Below are 26,592 nucleotides of genomic sequence, written 5' to 3' on the forward strand. Positions count from 1 at the left end.
TTTTAAACTGCTTTCTCAATCTGCCCTGCCACCTTCAACAATTTGTGAACATATATCCCCAGATCTCTTCCTGTACCCCTTTTAGAACTGTACCCTTCAGTTTATATTGCCTCTCCTCATTCTTTCCACCGAAATGCATCACTTTGCATTTTTCTGCATTAAATTTCATCTGCCATGTATCTGCCCATTTCACCAGCCTGTCTTTATCCTCTTGAAGTCTATCACCATCCTCCTCACTGTTCACTACCCTTCCAAGTTTTGTATCATCTGCAGATAGCACGTTCAGTGAGGTGGTCACACCGCAGGTAAAGATTACGCAGGCAGAAAGGAAATGGGTGACCGCCAGGCAGAGTAAAAGGACTAGGCAGGTAGAGGAGGAGTCCCCTGGGGCCATCTCCCTCTCAAATAGATATACCGCTTTAGATACTGTTGGGGGCGATGGCTCATCAGGGGAAAGCAGCAAGAGCCAGGTTCGGGGCACCACGGGTGGCTCTGCTGCACAGGAGGGGAGGAAGAGGAGTGGCAGGGCTATAGTGATGGGGGATTCAATTGTAAGGGGAACAGATAAGCGTTTCTGCGGCCGCAAACGTGACTCCAGGATGGTATGTTGCCTCTCTGGTGCTAGGGTCAAGGATGTCACGGAGCGGCTGCAGGGCATTTTGGAGGGGGAGGGTGAACAGCCAGTAGTCGTGGTCCATATTGGTACCAACGACATAGGTAAAAAATAAAGGGATGAGGTCCTGCAAGGTGAATTTAAGGAGTTAGGAGATAAATTAAAAAGCAGGACTTCAAAAGTAGTGATCTCAGGATTACTACCAGTGCCACGTGCCAGTGAGTATAGGAACAGGAGAATAGACAGGATGAATGCGTGGCTGCAGGGATGGTGTAGGAGGGAGGGATTTCGATTCCTGGGACATTGGGAGCGGTTCTGGGGAAGGTGGGACCTGTACAAGCGTGACTGGTTCCACCCTAGCAGGACCGGGACTGATGTCCTCGCGGATGTGTTTGGTAGTGCTGTTGGGGAAGGTTTAAACTGGAGTGGCAGGGGGATGGGAACCTGAGCGGGGAGTCAGAAGGGAATAAAGTTGAGAGCAGCAAGAGAGGGGAAGACCCAGGGGAAATCTACAATACAAATAGTACAAACAGTTGTTCAAGAACAAGTGAAAGGGAAAAGCGTAGAGCAGCGGAAAGAAAGTGTACTTTAGGCAAGACAGATAAAATAAAAACTAGAAGGCGTAAGGCGATTAACCCAGCATCAAAGCTGTGGCAGGGGGTTGAGAACCTGAGCAGGGAGACAGGAAAGTGTGTCAGGAAGGGACAGAAGGTATGGAGTAAAAGGTAAAGTGTTAAAAAAGGAAAAAGCAGGAACTAAGTGTCACAAAACATATTTGGAAGTTCTTTATCTGAATGCACGTAGCATTCGTAACAAAATGGACAAGTTAACGGCACAAATAACGACGTATGGGTATGATCTTGTGGCCATTACAGAAACATGGCTGCAGGGTGACGACGACTGGGAATTAAATATGCCAGGGTATTTAACAATCAGGAAGGACAGGCAGGGAGGAAGGGGAGGTGGGGTGGCTATGTTAAAGGAAGGAATCACTGTAATACAGAGAAATGATATTGGGACAAAGGATCAGGATAATGAAACAGTTTGGGTAGAGATAAGGAATAATAAGGGGGGGGAAAACACTAGTGGGCATAGTATATAGGCCTCCTAATAGTTGCAACTCTGCTGGAAGAAGTATTAATCAGGAAATAGTCGGGGCAAGTAATAAGGGAACAGCTATAATTATGGGGGATTTTAACTATCGTATTAACTGGACAAATCAAATTGGGCAGAGCAGCCTTGAGGAAGAGTTTATTGAGTGTATTAGGGATGGATTTCTTGAGCAGTATGTAACTGAACCTACAAGAGGGCAAGCAACCTTGGACCTGGTCCTGTGTAATGAGTCAGGATTAATTAATAATGTCCTAGTTAAGGATCCCCTTGGAATGAGTGACCATAACATGGTTATATTCCATATCCAATTAGAGGGTGAGAAGGTTGGTTCTCAAACAAGCGTACTGAGCTTGAATAAAGGAGACTATGATGGTATGAGAGTGGAATTGATTAAAGTGGAATGGGAAAATAGATTAAAGGATAAGACGGTACATGAGCAGTGGTGTTCATTCAAGGAGTTATTTTACAACTTTCAAAAAATATATATTCCACTGAGGAAAAAAGGGTGTAAAAGAAATGACAGCCATCCGTGGCTAAGTAAAGAAATTAAGGATAGTATCCGACTAAAAACAAGGACATATAAGGTAGCCAAACTTAGTGGGAGGATAGAAGATTGGGAAGTCTTCAAAAGACAGCAAAAAGTAACTAAAGGATTGATTAAGAAAGGGAAGATAGATTATGAAAAGAAATTAGCAAAGAATATAAAAACAGATAGCAAGAGTTTCTACAGTTATATAAAAAGAAAAAGGGTGGCTAAGGCAAACGTAGGTCCCTTAGAGGATGAGACCGCGAAATTAATGGTGGGAAACATGGAGATGGCAAAAATGCTGAACAAATATTTTGTTTGTCTTTACGGTAGAGGACACTAAGAATATCCCAACACTGGACAAACGGGGCTCTGGGGGGGGGGGGAGCTAAATACGATTAAAATCACTAAGGAATTGGTACTCAGTAAATTAATGGGACTCAAGGTGGATAAATCCCCTAAACCTGATGGCTTACATCCCAGGGTCTTGAGGGAAGTGGCAGTAGGGATTGTGGATGCTTTGGTAATAATTTTCCAAAATTCTCTGGACTTGGCAAAGGTCCCGGCAGATTGGAAAACTGCTAATGTAACACCCTTATTTAAAAAGGGTAGTAGGCAGAAGGCTGGAAATTATAGACCAGTTAGCCTAACATCAGTGGTAGGTAAAATTTTGGAGTCTATTATTAAGGAGACAGTAACGGAACATTTAGATAAGCATAATTTAATAGGACAAAGTCAGCATGGCTTTATGAAGGGGAAGTCATGTCTGACAAATTTGCTTGAGTTCTTTGAGGACGTAACGTACAGGGTGGATAAAGGGGAACCAGTGGACGTAGTGTATTTAGACTTCCAGAAGGCATTCAACAAGGTGCCTCATAAAAGATTATTGCTCAAGATAAAGAATCACTGGATTGGGGGTAATATTCTGGCATGGGTGGAGGATTGGTTATCTAACAGGAAGCAGAGAGTTGGGATAAATGGTTCATTCTCGGACTGGCAACCAGTAGCCAGTGGTGTTCCGCAGGGGTCGGTGCTGGGTCCCCAACACTTTACAATCTATATTAACGATTTGGAGGAGGGGACCGAGTGTAACATATCAAAGTTTGCAGATGATACAAAGATGGGAGGGAAAGTGGAGAGTGAGGAGGACATAAAAAACCTGCAGGGGGATATAGACAGGCTGGGTGAATGAGCGGAGATTTGGCAGATGCAATACAATATTGGAAAATGTGAGGTTATGCACTTTGGCAGGAAAAATCAGAGAGCAAGTTATTATCTTAAAGGCGAGAAACTGGAAAGTACTGCAGTACAAAGGGATCTGGGGGTCCTAGTGCAAGAAAATCAAAAAGTTAGAATGCAGGTGCAGCAGGTGATCAAGAAGGCCAACGGAATGTTGGCTTTTATCGCTAGGGGGATAGAATATAAAAACATGGAGGTATTGCTGCAGTTATATAAGGTATTGGTGAGACCGCACCTGGAATACTGCATACAGTTTTGGTCTCCATACTTAAGAAAAGACATACTTGCTCTCGAGGCAGTACAAAGAAGGTTCACTCGGTTAATCCCGGGGATGAGGGGGCAGACCTATGAGGAGAGGTTGAGTAGATTGGGACTCTACTCATTGGAGTTCAGAAGAATGAGAGGCGATCTTATTGAAACATATAAGATTGTGAAGGGGCTTGATCGGGTGGATGTGGTAAGGATGTTCCCAAGGATGGGTGAAACTAGAACTCGGGGGCATAATCTTAGAATAAGGGGCTGCTCTTTCAAAACTGAGATGAGGAGAAACTTCTTCACTCAGAGGGTGGTAGGTCTGTGGAATTTGCTGCCCCAGGAAGCTACATCATTAAATAAATTTAAAACAGAAATCGACAGTTTCCTAGAAGTAAAGGGAATTAGGGGTTACGGGGAGCAGGCAGGAAATTGGACATGAATTTAGATTTGAGGTTAGGATCAGATCAGCCATGATCTTATTGAATGGCGGAGCAGGCTCAAGGGGCCGATTGGCCGACTCCTGCTCCTATTTCTTATGTTCTTATGTAAATTGTGACCTGTGCACCCAAGACCATGTCACTTAATATATATCAAGAAAAGCAGTGGTCCTAGTACCAACCCCTGGGGTACACCACTGTACACCTCCCTCCAGTCCAAAAAACAGCCATTCACCACTACTCTGCTTCCTGTTACTTAGCCAGTTCTGTATCCATGCTGCTACTGCCCCCTTTATTCCACTTGCTTCAATCTTGATGAACAGCTTATTATGCGGCACTTTATCAAACGCCTTTTGAAAGTCCACATACACCACATCAACTGCATTGCCCTCATCTACCCTCTCTGTTACCTCATCAAAGAACTCTATCGGGTTAGTTAAACATGATTTGCCTTTAACAAATCCATGCTGGCTTTCCCTAATCAATCCACACTTGTCCAAGTGACTGCAAATTCTGTCACGGATTATCGTTTCTAAAAGTTTCCCCTCTGCCTCGATGAGCAGATCTCCCTTTTTTGTGTCCCTGATCGGCCCCACTGCTCCTCTTACTACCTGTTTATTGTTTGCATGTCTATGGAAGACTTTTGGATTCCCTTTTATTATGTTTGCCGCCTGTCTATTCTCATACTCTCTCTTTGCCCCTCTTATTTCTTTTTTCACTTCCCCTCTGAACTTTCTATATTCAGCCTGGTTCTCACTTGTTATCAGCCTGACATCTGTCATACGCCCCTTTTTTCTTCTTCATCTTACACTCCATCTCGTGTCATCCCAGAGCTCTGGCTCGTGTACCTGAACCATCTCCTCTTTAAAGGCTGCCCATTGTTCGATTCTAGTTGTGCCTGCCAGTCTTTGATTCCAATTTACCCGGGCCAGATCTGTTCACATCCCACTGAAATTGGCCCTACTCCAATTGAGTATTTTTACTTTAGAGTGGTCCATGTCCTTTTCCATAGCTATTCTAAACCTTATGATACTATGATGTGGAGATGCCGGTGATGGACTGGGGTTGACAATTGTAAACAATTTTACAACACCAAGTTATAGTCCAGCAATTTTATTTTAAATTCACAAGCTTTCGGAGGCTACCTCCTTCCTCAGGTGAACGATGTGGAAATGAAGTCCTCGAAATGAAGTCGCATTTATAATTCACAGAACAATGCTGGTGATAACAGACAGTTTTTTCAACTGCCCGTTGCCAAGGCAATCAGTGTGCAGACAGACAGGTGTTACTTGCCAGGTCTCAGAATATACAAATCACCAAAAAAAACAACAAACAAAAAAAAACAGAGATAATGAATTTAAAATAAAATTGCTGGACTATAACTTGGTGTTGTAAAATTGTTTACAATTATGATACTATGATCACTGTTCCCTAAATGTTCCCCCACTGACACTTCTCCACTTGGCCCGCCTCATTCCCTGGAACCAAGTCCAGCAATGCCTCCTTCCTCGTTGGGCTGGAAACATAGTGGTCAAGAAAGTTCTCCTGAACACACTTCAAAAAAAATTCCTCCCCCTCTTTGTCCCTTATTACTGTCCCAGTCTATATTAGGATAGTTGAAGTCCCCCGTTATCACTACTCTAAGGCTTTTGCACCTCTCTGTAATTTCCCTGCAAATTTGCTCCTCTGTCGCCTTCCCACAAATAGATACATAATGGCCTATAGAATACCCCCAGTAGTGTAATGGCACCTCGATTGTTTCTTAACTCTAACCAAATCGATTCTGTCCTTGACTCCTCCAGGACATCCTATCTCTCCAGCACTGCAATATTCTCCTTAATCAATACTGCCACCCTCCCATTCCTTTCTTTGCTGAACACCTTGTATCCAGGAATATTTAGTACCCTATCCTACCCTTTTTTGAGCCAGGTCTCCGTTATTACCACGACATCATATTCCCATGTGGCTATTTGCGCCTGCAGCTCACCAACCTTGTTTACCACGCTTCGTGCGTTTACACACATGCACTGTAAACCAATCTTAGACTTTCTTGTACTCTCTCTTAATCTGATCCCACCAACTACTGTACTATTATTTGCTTGAGTGCTATTTTTCTCCCCTGATCCTTTGTGTCCCTTGTTTCTCCTTTCCAATGCTACATCCTGGTGCCCACCCCACTGCCAAATTAGTTTAAACCCCCCTCCCACCCCCACCCCCCCCCCACAGCACTAGTGAACCTCCCTGCAAGGACATTGGTCCCAGCTCTGTTGAGGTGCAACCCGTCTGGCCTGTAGAGGTCCCACCTTGCCCACAACTGCTCCCAAGCCCCCAGGATTCTAAAGCCCTCCCTCCTGCACCATCTGTCCAGCCACGCATTCATCTGCTCTATCCTCCTATTTCAATACTCACTAACGCCTGGCACCGGGAGTAATATGGAGATTACTACCTTTTTGAGGTACTGCTTGTTAATCTCTTTCCTAACTCCTTAAAATCTGACCTCATCCCTCTATCTATGTCATTGGTACCGATATGGACCACGACCTCTGGTTGTTCACCCTCCCCCTCCAGAATGTTCTGCAGCTGTTCAGTGACATCCTTGACCCTGGCACCGGGTAAGCAACATACCATCCTGGAATCACAACTTCGGCTGCAGAAACGCCTGTCTGCTGCCCTAACTATTGTATCCCCTAATCACTATTGCTCTCCTGACCTTTCTCCCCTTCCCTTCCCCCCACCCCCCATGCTGAGCCATCCATGGTGCTATGGTCTTGGCTCTGGCTGCACTCCCCAGAGGAACCCTCTCCCTCACCAGTACTCAGAACTGAATATTGGTTAGAGAGTGAGGTGCCCCCAGGGGACTCCTGCACTATCTGCCTGGTCCTCCTTGTCTGTCTGGCGGTCACCCAGTCCCTTTCTGCCTGCACTCTCAAGGTGTGTTGTGACCACCTCCCTAAACATGCTATCCACTTGGCTCTCAGCCTCGCGGATGCACTGTACTGATGCCAGCCGCTGCTCCAGCTCCGAAACCCGGAGCTTGAGCTCCTCCAGCTGACCACACTTCTAGCACCAGTGGTTGTCCAGGACACGGGAAGCGTCCTGGAGTTCCAACATGGCACAGAATGTGCATTCGACAGGACTGTGGTGCCCTGCCATGCCTCGATTTATTATATTATCAACTAAACTTAACAAAAATAAACTTGAAGACTTTTATTAAAAAAAAAACATTCACCAGCTACTCACCAATCAGCTCCTTCCCTTGTGCTGAAGTCACTTTAGGTGTTTTCTCACCTCCCTGCTCGCGCGTGCTCTGTTTTTCTCTCTCTCTCTCTCTCTCTCTCTCTCATCGCTGAGCCTGAGCTCCACTCGCGCTCTCTTCTCTCTATCCTCCTTCTATCGCTGATCCTGCGCTCCACTCCCTCCCCCCCCCCCCCCCCCCTCCTTTTATCGCCGATCCCGCGTTCCGCTCCCTCAACCAAAACTGGTTATTCATCTGGATGGTGGGTGTGTGGGATTGTCTCCCTCAGCCCGACCTGGCCCTGAGGTCTGTAACTGCAGGAACCATGGTGAGAGTTGAGGAAAATTTAACCTAGGGCTAGTTTACTGTTTGTTTTTGGCGGTGGTTGTGATGGTGGCAGGAGCTGGTTGTTCTTTCGCGACTGGTGGTGATTCCTGTGGTTTGTTACCTTTTTCTAGAGCGCTGTTCATCAAACCCTTCATGCTGCTGTTGGATGAGCCCACAAATCATCTCGATCTGGATGCCTGCGTGTGGCTGGAAGAGGAGCTGAAATCGTAAGTCGAGGGGCTTTTCATTGTGGGCTGAGATTTCACTGCAGGATGTACGCGATTTCTATAAAGTGGAAAACAGGCAGTATTGCAGCGATGGATTCTGTCCTTTTTGGGTTTGGCTTGTGTTGGAGAGAATGTGTTGGGTGTAATACTGGGGCAAGCTTGGGTCTGTACATGCTGCTGGCTATGGCAACACTATTTTAGCCATGTGCACTAATTTTAATAATAAATACCTTCCACACGCTCGCAGAATACAAGTAAATGTACTTCACATGGGGATATTTACTTAACAAACGTTAATCACCATTTGATAACCACGGAAATAAAGCACTCCCAAACGATCAAAGAATTCGATAGGATCTATTTCCTCTGGTGGGGGAGATCAGAATAAGGCGGCATAACCATAAAATTAGAGCTAGGCCATTTAGGAGTGAAATCAGGAAGCACTTCACACAAAAGGGAGTGAAAATCTGGAAAACTCTTCCCCAAAAGGCTGTGGATATTGGGGGTCAATTGGAGCTTTCAAGACTGAGATTGATAGATCTTTGGGTAAGGGTATCCAGGGATATGGAGCAAAGGCGGGTAAATGGAGTTGAGGTGCGGATCCGATAACAGACTCAAAGGGCTGAATGGCCTACACCTGTTCCTATGATTTAAAAAAAACACTGCTTTTCATCTCATCATTTTACCAACAAATGCACAAAAAGGTTAAAGTTCACATGCATACACCCAAGAGCTGGAATGTTTCATTGCCTTGCAGAAGCAGAGTTTGCTGGGTGGGGAAGGGTTAAATGCCCCCAGTATTTCTCCCCACCTCGAGTTGCTGTACTAGCTGGAGTCATCAGACCATTTCCCTGTATATGGAGTCCAGCCGGCTGATCGGGGCAGGTACACATGATTACTGACTCCGCTTTCTTGAGAATTCCCATTTTTAGCCACTCCTGTCCGAGCTGGCATGGGTGCTGTACCTTCTGACGTGCGAGCTGATATTGTTCTTGCCGCCTTTTGACAATAGTAGTGGTGGTGAGTTGAGTTTTTTTAACTTTTGAAAACGAATGTTGAGCTTGTTGAGGTGAGCGATTATTGTAACTGGGAGCTGGAAGCACTTCGCACTTCAGGCTCCCAGTGTCCGCGTGTAACACTCCCAGGGCAGGCAGTTGCAGAGTAAAGTTCTTTTTTACGATTCTTATTTAATTTTTTGGGGTGTGGGTGTAGCTGGCAAGGCTGGTGGTGGATGTGCAGTATAAATACATGTTGTGAATGCCACTGCTGGTGGGAGTACCGGAAGAGTATTCAAGTATAAATTTTTAGCTCTGCTATGCTGCTTTGTGTGTTTGCCCAGATTCTCCAGGATCCTCGTGCTGATATCTCATTCCCAGGACTTTCTGAATGGAGTTTGCAACAACATCATCCACTTGCACAACCGCAAGCTCAAGTATTACACAGTGAGTGCTCGGGCGTGAAATTAAATTGGGGTGGCCTCGATTCCAGGAGAGGCCAACACCATAAAACTGACCCTAATATGGCATTAAATCAACGAGCTGATGTCTGAAATAAAGGAAGTCACATTGGGTGCATCAGTGCTGCTGTGAGGTTATGGTTGAAGCATGTTGCTATGACAGTGTAGAGGGAGCTTTACTCTGTATCTAACCCGTGCTGTACCCATCGCCAGCACCTGGAAGGACAAGGGCAGCAGGTGCACGAGAACACCATCACCTCCCTTCCAAGTCGCACACCATCCCGACTTGGACGTATATCGGCCGTTCCTTCATCGTCGCTGGGTCAAAATCCTGGAACTCCCTCCCTAACAGCACTTTGGGAGAACCTTCACATGGACTGCAGCGGTTCAAGAAGGCGGCTTACCACCACCTTCTCAAGGGGTGTCTGGGGATGGGCAATAAATGCTAGTAATGCCTACATTCTGGGAAGGAATTTTAAAAAGACAGGAATTTAACACCAATGTGCTAAAAATGTCTCAAAATTGAAATTCTACACCGACCTTTCTGACTGGATTGAACCCATTTTTTTGAAGCCGGTTAATGCTGGCGTTAGTGACACCAATGTTAAAATCTAGGGCACTAAGGAACTGCTTTGGAGTCACTGGGTGCAACTTGTGTTTCAGGGTAACTATGACCAGTACGTGAAGACCAGGCTGGAACTGGAAGAGAACCAGATGAAACGATTCAACTGGGAGCAAGATCAGATCACCCACATGAAGGTGAGAGCACGTGGAGGGGAAAGGTGGGAACGTACATCTGGAAGAGAGAAGACTTGGTTAACTTTCGGCTGGAAGCCCTCCACCAGAACTAGTTAACCTGTCTCATCTCTTTCAGACTCTGGACCCATTAAGAAAATGCACGTGAGGGGTGGGTTTAGGTTGATAGAATTACATAGAAATTACAACACGGGAACAGGCCGTTCAGCCCAACCAGTCTGTTGGTGTTTATCCTCCACGTGAGCAGTATCCTAATCCCGTATCTCCGCTCGGTTCCCATATCCCTTTATCCCCTTTCCTTCAACCATCTATCTAATCGGTTCTTAAATGTCAACATTTGTCTCCGCTTCAATCACTAAATGAATTCTACAACCATCTGTGTCCTAAGTCTCACATTTAATCTTGTCTATGTCCTCTTGTTCTAGACCCCTCAACCACTAAAAAAAATCATCTGTTTCTATCTACCCTGTCCCAATCCCTTGTGATTTGATGGGAGATGTTTAAAATTACCCCATAATCTCCTGTTCAAATGAACACAACCCCACTTTTTCAAGTGTCTCCTTGTATTAGCGTTGCCCCTCAATCACCTGCTGCCAGGTCAAGTTAATAATCTTTGATCTGACTGGGAGCAGTGTTGAGGGTTGGTGGTGTTATTGTCCATTGTATTCTGACTGGATTATTACCTGCTGACTCATTACTTGCGGACCTATCCCTGCTCTTAACCCTGACCCGTGTTTGGTTTCTCCCTCTTTTTTTTTCCCCCAGAACTACATCGCACGCTTTGGCCATGGCAGTGCCAAGTTAGCACGACAGGCTCAGAGCAAAGAGAAGACCCTGCAGAAGATGATGGCTTCCGGGCTGACAGAGAAAGTAGTCAACGACAAGGTTTGTGCATTGTGTATTCTAGGGGTGGGTTATTTGTCGCTTATTATGAGCAAAAGCACGAGGTGGACTGGTGCTGTGAACGAGCGCTGGTCTGTGCAGTCAGAGCCTGAATGGGCTTTAACACCAGCAGTTATGTGAATAGAGAATTCCCATTCTATTCCACGCTCGCATACTCTCATCTTTCCCTGAAGTGTGGAGCCTCATACTGTCCTCCTACAACTGTCATCTTTTAAAGCTCAACCTTGGCACCCCCTAATCACTGCTTCCCTTGCCTTTTACACTCCCTCTAATGGTGTCCTACATAACCAGCCTGGCTTTCCCCCCACCTGGCAAACGAGCGCACGATTCTCGCTGAAGGTTAGCTGGATCGGTATGTTTCAGGGGAGCTGGGGGAAGGGACTTGGTGCTCTCAAAATAGGGGCTCAGTAATGTTGGAGGGAGGGAGGCTGCCAGTTCATGATGGAATAATTAATCAAGGACTGGACTGAGGCCATTTCTCACTCTGGACTTGTCTTGTGTTTCGGGAGAGAGGGGAAATGCTTGATTGCCTGACTGAACATGGCTGTTTTATTTTTTGGTTTACAATTTTCTCTTCCTTACCCCTTGTAGGTGCTGGCTCACACTAGGTTGCCTTTTCATGAGCACTTACCACTCCAGTGCCTCACCCAAATGGCTATTTACAACATGTGAGCCTAAAGGGTATTCCACCATGACCTTCTGGGGAGTGGTGAGATAAATTTGCCATGGTTGCGGTTACTATTTTGTACAGTTTGTAATCCCTGGTTTTTGTCTTCTCCTTGCAGACATTATCGTTCTGTTTCCCCCCCTGTGGGAAGATTCCTCCTCCTGTTATCATGGTACAGAATGTGAGCTTCAGGTATACAAATGATGGGGTAAGTAACAGTGAGGGAGGCCCATGGGTGACCTGTGTGTGTATGGTGAGTGTGATGCATGTGTTTGTGTAAAATTTGTAGCAGGCCTGTACCTACCAGTCCTTCACTTGTGTTCTACAGCCCTAAATGCTCTCCCCAGACAGCCCAAACTGGAATGGCAAAATCTACTGTTTTGTGTAGTCCAACTGCTTGTGGTGACAATTTTCTAAAAAAAAGACCCTGCTGTGTGTCTGTGTTTTTTGTGTGTCTGTGTTTTTTGTGTGTCTGTGTTTTTTGTGTGTCTGTGTTTTTTGTGTGTTTGTTTAGTCATAGTTATACAGCACGGATAGAGGCCCTTCGGCCCATCGTGTCCGCGCCGGCCATCAAGCCCAGTCTAATCTAATCCCATATTCCAGCATTTGGTCCGTAGCCTTGTATGCTATGGCATTTCAAGTGCTCATCCAAATGCTTCTTGAATGTTGTGAGGGTTCCTGCCTCCACAACCCTCTCAGGCAGTGAGTTCCAGACTCCAACCACCCTCTGGGTGAAAAAGTTCTTTCTCAAATCCCCTCTAAACCTCCCGCCTTTTACCTTGAATCTATGTCCCCTTGTTATAGAACCCTCAACGAAGGGAAAAAGCTCCTTAGTATCCATCCTATCTATGCCCCTCATAATTTTGTACACCTCAATCATGTCCCCCCTCAGCCTCCTCTGCTCCAAGGAAAACAAACCCAATCTTCCCAGTCTCTCTTCATAGCTGAAGCGCTCCAGCCCTGGTAACATCCTGGTGAATCTCCTCTGCACCCTCTCCAAAGCGATCACATCCTTCCTGTAGTGCGGCGACCAGAACTGCACACAGTACTCCAGCTGTGGCCTAACCAGTGTTTTATACAGCTCCATCATAACCTCCTTGCTCTTATATTCTATGCCTCGGCTAATAAAGGCAAGTATCCCATATGCCTTCTTTACCACCTTATCTACCTGTTCCGCCGCCTTCAGGGATCTGTGAACTTGCACACCAAGATCCCTCTGACCCTCTGTCTTGCCTAGGGTCCTCCCATTCATTGTGTATTCCCTTGCCTTGTTAGTCCCTCCAAAGTGCATCACCTCGCACTTTTCCAGGTTAAATTCCATTTGCCACTGTTCCGCCCATCTGACCAACCCATCTATATCGTCCTGCAGACTGAGGCTATCCTCCTCGCTATTTACCACCCTACCAATTTTTGTATCATCAGCGAACTTACTGATCATACCTTTTACATTCATATCCAAGTCGTTAATGTAGACCACAAACAGCAAGGGACCCAGCACAGATCCCTGTGGTACCCCACTGGCCACAGGCTTCCAGTCACAAAAACAACCTTCGACCATCACCCTCTGCCTTCTGCCACTAAGCCAGTTTTGTATCCAAAGTGCCAAGGCTCCATGGGCTCGTACCTTCTTGACCAGTCTCCTGTGCGGGACTTTATCGAAGGCCTTACTGAAATCCATGTATACCACATCCACTGCGTTACCCTCATCCACACGTCTAGTCACCCCCTCAAAAAATTCAATCAAATTAATCAGACATGATCTTCCCTTGACAAAGCCATGTTGACTATCCCTGATTAATCCTTGCTTCTCCAAGTGGAGACTAATTTTTTTGTGTGTGTGTGTTTTTGTGTGTGTGTGTTTTTGTGTGTGTGTGTTTTTGTGTGTGTGTGTTTTTGTGTGTGTGTGTTTTTGTGTGTGTGTGTGTGTTCTCTCATCCAGCACTGTGCTGGCTTGCTGCTGCTGGTTTGGGGCAGTGGTGTCATGGTCAAGTTTTGGACAGTTTTTAGTCAATGTTGTACTTCATGTTTAGACACATTGTTGTAAGTTTGTATGTTTAAGGTGAGGGTGAGTTCCCAAGCAACCCTTGTACCTGAGCAGTGCCTCGTCTAGAATCTGAGTCCACTGATGGTCTACACTGGGGTGGAATCACTGACCGATCCAACTGTTCATGGTTGGGAGAAGGGAAACTGTGGGGTGGTTCTTGATTGAGGTTGGGATACAATCCAGGGTCCGCCAGCACAGAGAGCATGGACAGAGGGAATGTAGTGGGGGTGTGGATTGGGAATTTGGTGGAAAGGGGCATGCTGATTGCTGTTTATAACTCTCTTGCAGCCCTTGATCTACCGAAACCTGGAATTTGGTATCGATTTAGATACCAGGGTGGCCTTGGTTGGGCCCAATGGAGCTGGGAAGTCTACATTACTCAAACTTCTAGCGGGAGATGTAAGTATTTTTTGGTACAGTGTATGAGTAATTTGAGACATGACCTGTGGTGAGTGTAACGTGCTCGGGAGGAGCAGGTGACTTTGGACCGAAGATTCCCAAAGCTCTCCTCCACTGGGGGTTTTCCTCGCCTCGTGTCTGGGCCTGTTGTGGACTCATTGATAGAGATTGATTGCCGTGATTAGTCAACAACTCCCTTATCGCTGTATCATGTGTCTACCAGGGTGCACCTAGTTGGACCATAGTCTTTTCTTGTCTACCAATTCCTAAGTACCTCCTGGGGGTGATGCAGAGCCTTGGATGCTCAGCTCTGAAATTCATGTGTCCCCCGCCCTGAGTTGACTTGAATCTATTTGATGTGCTAGTGGAAAATGTGTCAGGGTGGCTTTATTGAAGTGGTTGGTTCTTCACTGCTCCACAGATAATGTCCTTACCTCTGCATTACAGGTCACTGTGGCCTGTGATACAGATACACTCCTCTCACTTATAGTTGAATGCTGACAAAAGATCATTCATCTAAACTGGTGGTGCTGCCCAAGTGTGACCATTCTCTACTGTACTTATTTCACCGTTTTCTCTCCACACTGCTGGGGTGCCATGTGACCTGTGACTCCTCACTCCAGTGGCTGTTCTTTGTGATCCTGGGTCCTGTGAAACTGTTCAGTGGGGATGAGACAGGCCCAGGCAGCTTTGGCTCAGTGGTAGCGCCCTCCTCTCCCTTCTGAACCTGATGGTTGTGGGTGTTTAAGCCCCACTCCAGAGACTTGAGCAACATAATCCAGGCCGACACTCAAGGCTGCGATCGATAGATTTTTGGACACTAGGGGAATGAAGTGACATGAGGATCGGGCGGGGAAGTGGAGTTGAGGTTGAAGATCAGCCATAATCTGATTGAATGGCGGTGCAGGCTCGAGGGGCCGTATGGCCTACTCCTCCTCCTATTTCTTATGTTCCAGTGAGGACTGAGGGCGTGCTGTATTTTTCAAACGAGGTTAAGCCGAGGCCCTGCCTGCCTGTTCAGGTGGATGTAAAAGATTCCGACACTCTTTGAGCAGGGGAGTTCTCAATGTCCTGCCCAATATTCTTCTCTTCACTAACACTGGCAAAAAACAAATTGACTGGTAGTTTTTCTCAATGCTATTTGTAGGGCCTTTTTATACACACATTGGCTGCTGCCTTTCCCTATATTACAACGGTGACTGTATTTGTAAAGTAATTTATTGGCTGTGAAGCACTTTGGGTGTCTGAGGGTGTGAAGGACTCTCTAGAAATGCAAGTTCATTTGTTCGTTTGTTCTTCTATCTGCACACATAACATGGATGCTGGAACTCTGGCGTGTTTTATTCTCCCTCCTGAGCCAAGGGATCCCCCGCACTCTGGTGGCTGAGATCAGCTGTCTGAGAATAGTTTGGCAATTTAACCAGTTGCTGCATTTGGCAGCTGTGGGGTTTTTGGGGGTGAATTTTTGTGCCCTCCAAAGTGAGGGATTTTAAGAGTTTCCTTATTGGGAATTTAATGCAATACAGGATACTCCGCCCCTAACACTATCTCAACCCCAATCTCTGCAACAGTTTCCAACAGCAGTAAGCTTGTGAATTTAGTGCTTAAATTAGAGGTAGTTTTGTGCTGTTGGCTGATGTTAGATAAGATCTGGTTTGAGACTGGTTGGACATAGGACCGTTTGAGCCAACAGAGAGAGGGTTTTCATCCCATCTGTCTGGCTGGAGTGAGAGGCAGTAACTGCCTTGGGCTGGAGTTGAATCCTGTATCCCAGAAGTGAAGGGCCTGGACATCAAATCCCTCTGTGACAAGTTGTGAAACTGAATGGGCTGGCCCCAAATGACCATGAAAACTGTCGGATTGTCGTAAAAACACAACTGGGTCACTAATGTCCTTCGGGGGAGGGAACCTGCGGCCCCTACCCAGTCTGGGCCCACATGTGACTCCAGTCCCCACACTGTGGTTGACTCACTCTCTGAGAATAGGTAAGCGTTTAACGGTGTTCAGATTTGCTGAGACCCTGGTGATGTGATGCTGTTGACTGAACTTCTGCCCTTTGGTCCTGATTCTGTACTGACCTTTTTTGCCCAATTGCTTGTTCTTTTCCCACAGCTCTTGCCTTGTGACGGAATGATTCGGAAACACTCGCATGTCAAGATTGGGCGGTACCATCAGGTAACTTTATTTTCTCCTTTCTCTCCCCGCCACAAATATCTGAAGTTGTGTGAATTCCTCTTTTCTCTTCCCTCCTGGTGTAAAGGTGGAGATGTAGGACGTACTGTGCTCTTTTCTCCCCTTCCCTTGGGAGGGGCTTGACAGGGTAGATGCTGAGAGGTTTTTTCCCCTGGCTGGAGAGTCTAGAACTAGAGGGCATAGTCCCAGGATAAGGGGTCAGACATTTAAGATTGAGATGAGGAGGAATTTCTTCACTCAGAGGGTGGTAAATCTTTGGAATTCTCTACCCCAGAGGGCTGTGGATGCTGAGTCGTTGATTATATTCAAGGCTGAGATCGGTAGATTTTTGGACTCTAGGGGAATCAAGGGATATCAGGATCGGGTGGGAAAGTGGAGTTGAGGTCGAAGATCAGCCATGATCTGATTGAATGGCAGAGTAGGCTCGAGGGGCTGTTTGGCCTACTCCTGCTCCTATTTCATATGTTCCCTTTTGTGATATGGGCCTGCTGCTTCTCTTTCTCGCCCTCCCTCTTTGCTGGTATAGTTGGGTGGGGTGGAAAACTTCCTGGTTGTGTCCATTTGGTACTTGCACAAGTTGTCTCCTTAATAGTACATTCAAAACAGAGATCGATAGATTTCTAATGTAAGTAATCTTACAACACCAGATTATAGTCCAACAGTTTTATTTGAAAATCACAAGCTTTCGGAGGCTTTCTCCTTCGTCAGGTGAAGTGTGACGAAGGAGAAAGCCTCCGAAAGCTTGTGATTTTCAAATAAAACTGTTGGACTATAACCTGGTGTTGTAAGATTACTTACATTTGTCAACCCCAGTCCATCACCGGCATCTCCACATCATGGATAGATTTCTAGATATTAAAGGCATCAAAGGATATGGGGATGGTGCAGGAAAATGGTGTTGAGGTAGATGATCAGCTATGATCATGTGGAATGGCAGAGCAGGCTCGAGGGGCCAGATGTCCTACTCCTGCTCCTATTATGTTTTTTAAATTTGTTCATGGGATGTGGGCATCACTGGCGAGGCCAGCATTTATTGCCCATCCTTAATTGCCCTTGAGAAGGTGGTGGTGAGCCGCCTTCTTGAACCGCTGCAGTCCGTGTGGTGAAAGGGTTTGATACGACAGACAGAGAAGATGTTTCCACTTGCGGGGGAGACTAGAACTAGGGACCATAAATATCAGATAGTCACTAATAAATCCAATAGGGAATTCAGGAGAAACTTCTTTACCCAGAGAGTGGTGAGAATGTGGAACTCGCTATCACATGGAGTATTTGAGGCGAATAGCATAGATGCATTTAAGGGGAAGCTAGATAAACATGAGGGAGAAAGGAATAGAAGGATATAGTGATAGGTGGGAGGGAGGAGGCTCGTGTGGAACATAAACACCGGCATGGACCTGTTGGGCTGAATGGCCTGTTTCTGTGCTGTACATTCTAAGTAGCTGTTTAGTTGGTTGCTCATCTGTGACTGATTAAATGAAAATTTTCATTTTGACAAACTCCATGCATTCAGGAAGCAGTTTGCTGCTATTTAATGATCTGACGTGTCCAAGTTGGTTTTCCTGGCCCGGCCCAGTGTGATAGTCAAGGCCATTTTGCGACTGGTGGGTACAGTGGGGGAGACGCTGGCCATTTCCCTCTGGGATCCAGCCCAGAATGATGGATGAGATGGAATTCTCTCTCTCCTCACGTAAAATGCAGTTGGGGGAAGGTCTGAACCCTTGTCAAAATCCATGTAGATTACATCAAACTTGCAACCCTCGTCGACCCTCCTTGTTACCACCTCTCAAAATTCAATCAAGTTAGTCAGACACGACTTTCCCTTAACAAATCCATGCTGACTGTCCTTGATTAACCTGTTCCTTTCTAAATGACTATTTATGCTGTCCCTCAGAATTGATTCCAATAATTTGCCCACCACTGCGGTTAGACGGACTGGCCTATAATTACTCGGTCTGTCTATCTTTTCCCTTTTTAAACAACGGTACAACATTAGCAGTCCTCCAATCCTCCGGCACCGCGCCTGTATCCATTGAGGATTGGAAAATGATGGTCAGAGCCTCCGCTATTTCCTCCCTTTTAACAGCCTGGGATACATTTCATCCGGACCTGGCGATTTATCTACTTTCAAATATGCTAATTCCCTTAATACTTCCTCTCTCTCTGTTTATCCCATCTAATATAGCATACTCATCCTCCTCCTTAACGATAATCTCTGCATCGTCCCTCTCTTTTGTGAAGACAGGTGCAAAGTATTTATTAAGAACCATACCCACATCTTCTGCCTCCACACACAGGTTACCTTTTTGATCTCTAATAGGCCCTACTCTTTCCATTGTTATCCTTTTGCTCTTAGTGTATTTATGAAACATCTTTGGGTTTTCCTTAATTTTAGTTGCCGTATTTTTTCACGCCCTCTCTTCACTTTCCTAATTTCCTTTTTAATTTCACCCCTGCACTTTGTATACTCCTGTAGGCTTTCTGTGGAATTGAGCTCTCGGTGTCTGACTTAAGTTTCCCTTTCTTGCCCTATCTTACTCTATATGGACTTTGGCTTTAAACTAAATGTTGTGGGGGGAGGTTTCAGGTGGGGTGAAGTTTAGATTGATAAGGAGAAAAGACAAGGAAGTAGTACAGGAAAGTGATGGGGGTAATGATAAACAGCATGTCAGGAAGGGACAGAGCGTACAGACATGAGTGCACCAGCGAATGGGGCCGGGATGGAAAGAATGGTTCTTTATCTGAGTGCGCGCAGCATTCGTAATTAGATGAATTGACGGCACAAATAGAAACAAATGGGTATGGTCTCGTGGCCATTACAGAGACGTGGTAGCAAGGTGACCAAGATTGGAAACTAAATATTCAGGGGGATCTGACATTTCGGAAGGATGGGAAGAAAGGTAAAGGTGGTGGGGTAGCTCTGTTAATAAAGGATGAAATTGGTATAATAGTGAGAAATGATCTTGGCTCAGAAGATCAAGATGTCGAATCAATTTGGGTGGAGGTAGGAAATAGCAAGGGAAATAAATCACTGGTGGGAGTAGTATATAGGCCCCCTAACAGTAGCTACACTGTCGGGCAAAATAGAAATCAGGAAACAAGGGGGGCTTGTAAAAAAGGTAATGCAATAATCATGGGCGATTTTAACTTTCACATAAATTGGACAAATCAAATTGACAAAAGTGGCCCTGAGGAGGAGTTCATAGAGTGCATTAGGGACTGTTTCTTAGACCAATACGTCAGGGAACAGGCCATTTTGGATCTGGTAATGGATAATGAGACAGGATTAATTAATGATCTCAAAGTAAAGGATCCCTTGGGAAGCAGCGATCATAACATGATAGAATTTCACATCCAGTTTGAGAGCAAGAATCTTAGGTCTGAAACTACTGTATTAAACTTAAATAAGGGCAATTATAAAGGAATGAGGGTGGAATTGGCTAAAGTGGACTGGGTAAACAGATTAGATGGGATGATGGTGGATAAGCAGTGGCAAACATTTAAAAAGATATTTTATGACTCGCAACAAAAATATATCCCTGTGAGGAGGAAAGACTCCACAAAAAGGGTGAACCAACCATGGCTAACTAAGGAAGTCGAGGATGGTATCAGGTTAAAAGAAAAAGCATACAACATGGCAAAGATTACTGGTAAGCCCAAAGATTGGGAAAACTTTAAAAACCAGCAAAGGATGACTAAAAGAGGGAGAAAATAAATTGAGAGTAAACTAGCAAGAAATATAAAAACTGACAGTAAAAGCTTTTACAAGTATATAAAAAGGAAGAGGGTAGCTAAAGTAAACATTGGTCCCTCAGAGGATGAGACTGGGGAAATAATAATGGAAAACAAGGAAATGGCAGAGGAATTGAACAGATATTTTGTATCTGTCTTCACAGCAGAAGACACTAATTTTTTTAAATTATTTGTTCATGGGATGTGGGCATCGCTGGCGAGTCCAGCATTTATTGCCCATCCCAAATTGCCCTTGAGAAGGTGGTGGTGAGCCGCCTTGAACCGCTGCAGTCCGTGTGGTGAAGGTTCTCCCACAGTGCTGTTGGGAAGGGAGTTCCAGGATTTTGACCCAGCGACGATGAAGGAACGGCGATATATTTCCAAGTCAGGATGGTGCGTGACTTGGAGGGGAACATGTAGATGGTGTTGTTCCCATGTGCCTGCTGTTCTTGTCCTAGGTGGTAGAGGTCGCGGGTTTTGGAGGTGCTGTCGAAGAAGCCTTGGCGAGTTGCTGCAGTGCATCCTGTGGATGGTAAACACTGCAGCCACAGCGTGCTGGCGATGAAGGGAGTGAATGTTTAGGGTGGTGGATGGGGTGCCAATCAAGTGGGCTGCTTTGTCCTGGATGGTGTTGAGCTTCTTGTGTTGTTGGAGCTGCACTCATCCAGGTAAGTGGAGAGTATTCCATCACACTCCTGACTTGTGCCTTGTAAATGGTGGAAAGGCTTTGGGGAGTCAGGAGGTGAGAGACTCGCCGCATAATAGCCTGCCTCTGACCTGCTCTTGTAGCCACAGTATTTATGTGGCTGGTCCAGTTAAGTTTCTGGTCAATGGTGACCCCCAGGATGTTGATGGGGGATTCGGCGATGGTAATGCTGTTGAATGTCAAGGGGAGGTGATCATTACCTGGCACTTGTCTGGCGCGAATGTTACTTGCCACTTATCAGCCCAAGCCTGGATGTTGTCCAGGTCTTGCTGCATGCGGGCACGGACTGCTTCATTATCTGAGGGGTTGCGAATGGAACTGAACACTGCAATCATCAGCGAACATCCCCATTTCTGACCTTATGATGGAGGGAAGGTCATTGATGAAGCAGCTGAAGATGGTTGAGCCTAGGACACTGCCCTGAGGAACTCCTGCAGCAATGTCCTGGGGCTGAGATGATTGGCCTCCCAACAACCACTACCATCTTCCTTTGTGCTAGGTATGACTCCAGCCACTGGAGAGTTTTCCCCCTGATTCCCATTGACTTATATTTTACTAGGGCTCCTTGGTGCCACACTCGGTCAAATGCTGCCTTGATGTCAAGGGCAGTCACTCTCACCTCACCTCTGGAATTCAGCTCTTTTGTCCATGTTTGGACCAAGGCTGTAATGAGGTCTGGAGCCGAGTGGTCCTTGCGGAAACCAAACTGAGCATCGGTGAGCGGGTTATTGGTGAGTAAGTGCCGCTTGATAGCACTGTCGACGACACCTTCCATCACTTTGATGATGATGATGGAGACTAGGCTGATGGGGCGGTAATTGGCCGGATTGGATTTGTCCTGTTTTTTGTGGACAGGACATACCTGGGCAATTTTCCACATTGTCGGGTAGATGCCAGTGTTGTAGCTGTACTGGAACAGTTTGGCTAGAGGCACGGCTAGTTCTGGAGCACAAGTCTTCAGCACTACAGCCGCGATGTTGTCGGGGCCCATAGCCTTTGATGTATCCAGTGCACTCAGCCGTTTCTTGATATCACGTGGAGTGAATCGAATTGGCTGAAGACTGGCTTCTGTGATGGTGGGGATGTCGGGAGGAGGCCGAGATGGATCATCCACTTGGCACTTCTGACTGAAGATGGTTGCAAATGCTTCAGCCTTGTCTTTTGCACTCACGTGCTGGACTCCGCTATCATTGAGGATGGGGATGTTTGCAGAGCCTCCTCCTCCCGTTAGTTGTTTAATTGTCCACCACCATTCACGACTGGATGTGGCAGGACTGCAGAGCTTTGATCTGATCCGTTGGTTGTGGAATCGCTTAGCTCTGTCTGTAGCATGTTGCTTCTGCTGTTTAGCATGCATGTAGTCCTGAGTTGTAGCTTCACCAGGTTGGCACCTCATTTTTAGGTACGCCTGGTGCTGCTCATGGCATGCTCTTCTACACTCCTCATTGAACCAGGGTTGATCCCCTGGCTTGTTGGTAATGGTAGAGTGAGGAATATGCCGGGCCATGAGGTTACAGATTGTGCTGGAATACAATTCTGCTGCTGCTGATGGCCCATAGCGCCTCATGGAAGCCCAGTTTTGAGCTTCTAGATCTGTTCTGAATCTATCCCATTTAGCACGGTGATAGTGCCACACAATACGTTGGATGGTGTCCTCAGTGCGAAGACGGGACTTCATTTCCACGAGGACTGTGTGGTGGTCACTCCTACCAATACTGTTATGGACAGATGCATCTGCGACATAGATTGGTGAGGACAAGTTCAAGTAGATTATTCCCTTGTGTTGGTTTGCTCACCACCTGCCGCAGGCCCAGTCTGGCAGCTCTATCCTTCAGGACGAGGCCAGCTCGGTCAGTAGTGGTGCTACCGAGCCACTCTTGGTGATGGACATTGAAGTCCACCACCCAGAGTACATTCTGTGCTCTTGCTATTCTCAGTGCTTCCTCCAAGTGGTGTTCAATATGGAGGAGGACTGATTCATCAGCTGAGGGAGGGCGGTAGGTGGTAATCAGCAGGAGGTTTCCTTGCCCATGTTTGACCTGATGCCATGAGATTTCATGGGGTCCGGAGTCAATGTTGAGGACTCCCAGGGCCACTCCCTCCTGACTGTATATCACTGTACCGCCACCTCTGGTTGGTCTGTCCTGCCGGTGGGACAGGACATACCCAGGGATGGTGATGGAAGACTCTGGGTCGTGAATCTTTGGAATTCTTTACCCCAAAAAGCTGTGGAGGCTGAGCTGAGTCATTGAATACATTCAAGGCTGAGTTAAACAAATTTTTGATCAGCAAGGGAGTCAAAGGATATGGGGAAAGGGCGGGAAAGTGAGAGTTGAGGTAAAAATCAGATCAGTCATGATCTCACTGAATGGCGGTGCAGGCTCGAAGGGCCAAATGGCCTACTCCTGCTGCTATCTTATGGTTCTCATCCAGGGGGCTCTATATTTGGCAGCCCCCCCTCTTTCTTTGAGGGAACATGTTTACTCTGAACCCTCACTATCTTCCCCCCTTGAACGCCTCCCACTGCTCTGACAGCTGTTTCCAGTCCACTTTTGCTAAATCGCTTAGCTTAGTAAAATTGGCCTTTAACCAATTTAGAACTATTACTCCTTTTCCATAACGATGCTAAATCTAACTGAATAATGATCACTACCACCAAAATGCTCTCCCACTCATATTCCTTCCACCTGCCCAGCTTCATTCCCTAAAACTAAATCCGGAATTCCCCCCCAACACATACTGGCTAAAGCAAGTTCTCCTGAATGCAATTTAAGAATTCTGTGCCCTCTATACCTTTGGCACTGATTGTTTCCCAGTTAATATTCGGGTAGTTGAAATCCCCTGTTACTGCCCTATTGTTTTGCACTTCTCAGAAATTTGCCTACATATTTGTTCTTCTATCTCCCTCTGACTGGGGGTCTATAGTACACTCCCAGTAGTGTGACTGCCTCTTCTTTGTTCTTTAACTCAACCCATATGGCCTCAATCGATGATCCTTCTAACATATCATTCCTCCCCACAGCCATAATTGTTTCTTTAACCAATATTGCCACTCCCCCTTTTTTTAATCCCCCTCTCTATCTCATCTGAAAACCCTGTAACTAGGAATGTTGTGCTGCCATTCCTGTACCTCTTATCTATTACTGAAACATGGCTTAAAGATATCGTATTTCCACGTGTCCATCTGTGCCCTCAGCTCATCTGCCTTATTCACTATAATCCTTGCATTGAGGTATATACCATTTAAGCACTGCCAAGGACCACTCGGCTCCAGACCTTATTACAGCCTTGGTCCAAACGTGGACAAAAGAGCTGAATTTCAGAGGTGAGGCGAGAGTGACTGCCCTTGACATCAAGGCAGTATTTGACCAAATGTGGCACCAAGGAGCCCTAGTAAAATTTAAGTCACTGGGAATTGGGGAAAGCTCTCCAGTGGCTGGAGTCATACTTAGCACGTTCACTCCCTTCACCACCGGCGCACTGTGGCTGCAGTGTGCACCATCCACAGGATGCACTGCAGCAACTCGCCAAGGCTTCTTCAACAGCATCTCCCAAACCCGTGACCTCTACCACCTAGATGGACAAGGGCAGGAGGCACATGGGAACAACACCACCTGCACGTTCCCCTCCAAGTCACACACCATCCCGACTTGGAAATATATCGCCATTCCTTCATCGTCGCTGGGTCAAAATCCTGGAACTCCCTACCTAACAGCACTGTGGGAGAACCTTCACCGCAGTGGTTCAAGAAGGCGGCTCACCACCACCTTCTCATGGGGCAACTAGGGATGGTCAAAACTGTTGTAGGGTAAAACCACAGATGAACATTGGGAAGTGTTCAGAAAGGAATTTAGTTTAATGCAGGACCAGTATATACCCATAAGGGACAAGAGCTCTACTTACCAAATAAAACAGCCATGGTCAACAAAAGAGGTGAGAGTTAACATAAAACTAAAGGAAAGAGCACACAGAAGTGCAAAGAATAGTGTAGATCCAGGGCAATGGGAGCGATATAAAGAGTAGCAAAGGAAGATTTTTTTTAAAAAATAGTAAGAGCTGCAAAAAGGAATACGAAAAGAAACTTGCGAGGGATATCAAGAATAACAGTTTTTACAATTATATTAGAAGAAAAAGGGTAGTCAAGGGTAATGTGGGCCCTTTAAAAACGGGTGCAGGTAATATTACAAAGGAAATGGCAGACTTGTTGAATAATGACTTTGTGTCAGTCTTCACAGTAGAGGAAGAGCATAATATACCTGACATTGCAGTGAAACTAATAATGAATCAAGGACCGGAACTCACTAATGTTAATATAAGTAAGAAAACGGTATTAGAAAAAATAATGGCACTAAAGACTGAGAAATCCCCAGGCCCTGCTGGTTTCCACCCCAGGGTGTTAAAGGAAGTAGGTGAGGAAATTGCAGATGTTTTAGCCATAATGATGAGAAACTTTTTCTGCTGGTGGGGGGGTGGGGTCTAAGACAAGGGGACATAATCTTAAAATCAGAGCCAGGCCATTCAGGGGAGAAGTTAACACTTCTTCACGCAAAGGGTGGTAGAAGTGTGGAGAACACTCCCACAAAAGTTAGTAGAAACATAGAAAATAGGAGCAAGAGTAGGCCATTCAGCCCTTCGGGCCTGCTCTGCCATTCAAAATGATCATGGCTGATCATCTAACTCAGTACCCTGTTCCCACTTTTTCCCCATATCCCTTGATCCCTTTAGCATTAAGAAATATATCTATCTCCTTCTTGAATACATCTAATGACTTGGCCTCCACTGCCTTCTGTGGTAGAGAATTCCACAGGTTCACCACCCTCTGAGTGAAGAAATTTCTCCTCATCTCGGTTCTAAATGGCATACCCCGTATCCTGAGACTGTGACCCCTGGTTCTGGACTCCCCAGCCATCGGGAACATCCTCCCTGCATCTAGTCTGTCTAGTCCTGTTAGAATTTTATGTTTTGATGAGATCACCTCTCATTCTTCTAAACTCGAGTGAATATCGGCCCAGTCGACCCAATCTCTCCTCATACGTCAGTCCTGCCATCCCAGGAATCAGTCTGGTAAACTTTTGTTGCACTTCCTCCATGGCAAGGACATCCTTCCTTGGATAAGGAGACCAAAACTGCACACAATAATCCAGATGTGGTCTCACCAAGGCCCTGTATAACTGCAGTAAGACATCCCTGCTCCTGTACTGAAATCAGGGATCAGTAGATGCGAGCTCAATTAATAATTTTAAATCTGAGATCTATAGATTTTTTTTTTTGCTAGTTAAGGGATATGGAGTTAGGATACAGATCAGCCATGATCTCATTGAATGGTGGAACAGGCTTGAGGGGCTGAATGGTCTTTTACTATGATATTGGTCCCAGCTCCATTCATCATGTACAGATCCCTCCTGCCCCAGAACTGGTCCCAATGCCCCAGGAATCTGAACCCCTCCCTCTTGCACCATTGCTCCAGTCACGCATTAACCTGTCTTATCCTACTATTCCTATACTCACTAGTGCGTGGCACTGGGAGTAATTCTTTTGTTCTAGAGAAAAGAGCCCCAGCCTGCTTAGCCTTTCCTGCTTAGTATAACCTCTCAGTTCTGGTATCATCCTAGTAAATTTTGAAGTGAAGTCACCTGTACGGAAAGGATTGGAGTATCAGCAAGGAATTCTGCACTTTTTAAAAAGCCCTTGTGACTGCCTTATTACTGAACAATTAACCCGCTTGTGGTTTTACTGGGAGTGGCCTGGGCTTTACATGAAATCG

At 46.0% G+C, this 26,592-nt stretch overlaps 1 protein-coding gene across 1 annotated transcript in view; it reads left to right on the forward strand.

Moving 5' to 3' along the window:
* The window catches only part of abcf2a (ATP-binding cassette, sub-family F (GCN20), member 2a), a 68,618-nt gene that overhangs the window by 33,150 nt on the left and 8,876 nt on the right, over nt 1-26,592 (forward strand). Inside the window, exons 6-12 of the mRNA XM_067977544.1 lie at nt 7,877-7,972; nt 9,312-9,414; nt 10,092-10,187; nt 10,950-11,069; nt 11,873-11,962; nt 14,087-14,197; nt 16,310-16,372. Coding sequence (XP_067833645.1) covers nt 7,877-7,972; nt 9,312-9,414; nt 10,092-10,187; nt 10,950-11,069; nt 11,873-11,962; nt 14,087-14,197; nt 16,310-16,372 — 679 coding nt within the window. The remainder of the gene's footprint in view (nt 1-7,876; nt 7,973-9,311; nt 9,415-10,091; nt 10,188-10,949; nt 11,070-11,872; nt 11,963-14,086; nt 14,198-16,309; nt 16,373-26,592) is intronic.

Source organism: Heptranchias perlo, chromosome 3 (assembly GCF_035084215.1).
Source record: "Heptranchias perlo isolate sHepPer1 chromosome 3, sHepPer1.hap1, whole genome shotgun sequence".
Lineage (NCBI taxonomy): Eukaryota > Metazoa > Chordata > Chondrichthyes > Hexanchiformes > Hexanchidae > Heptranchias > Heptranchias perlo.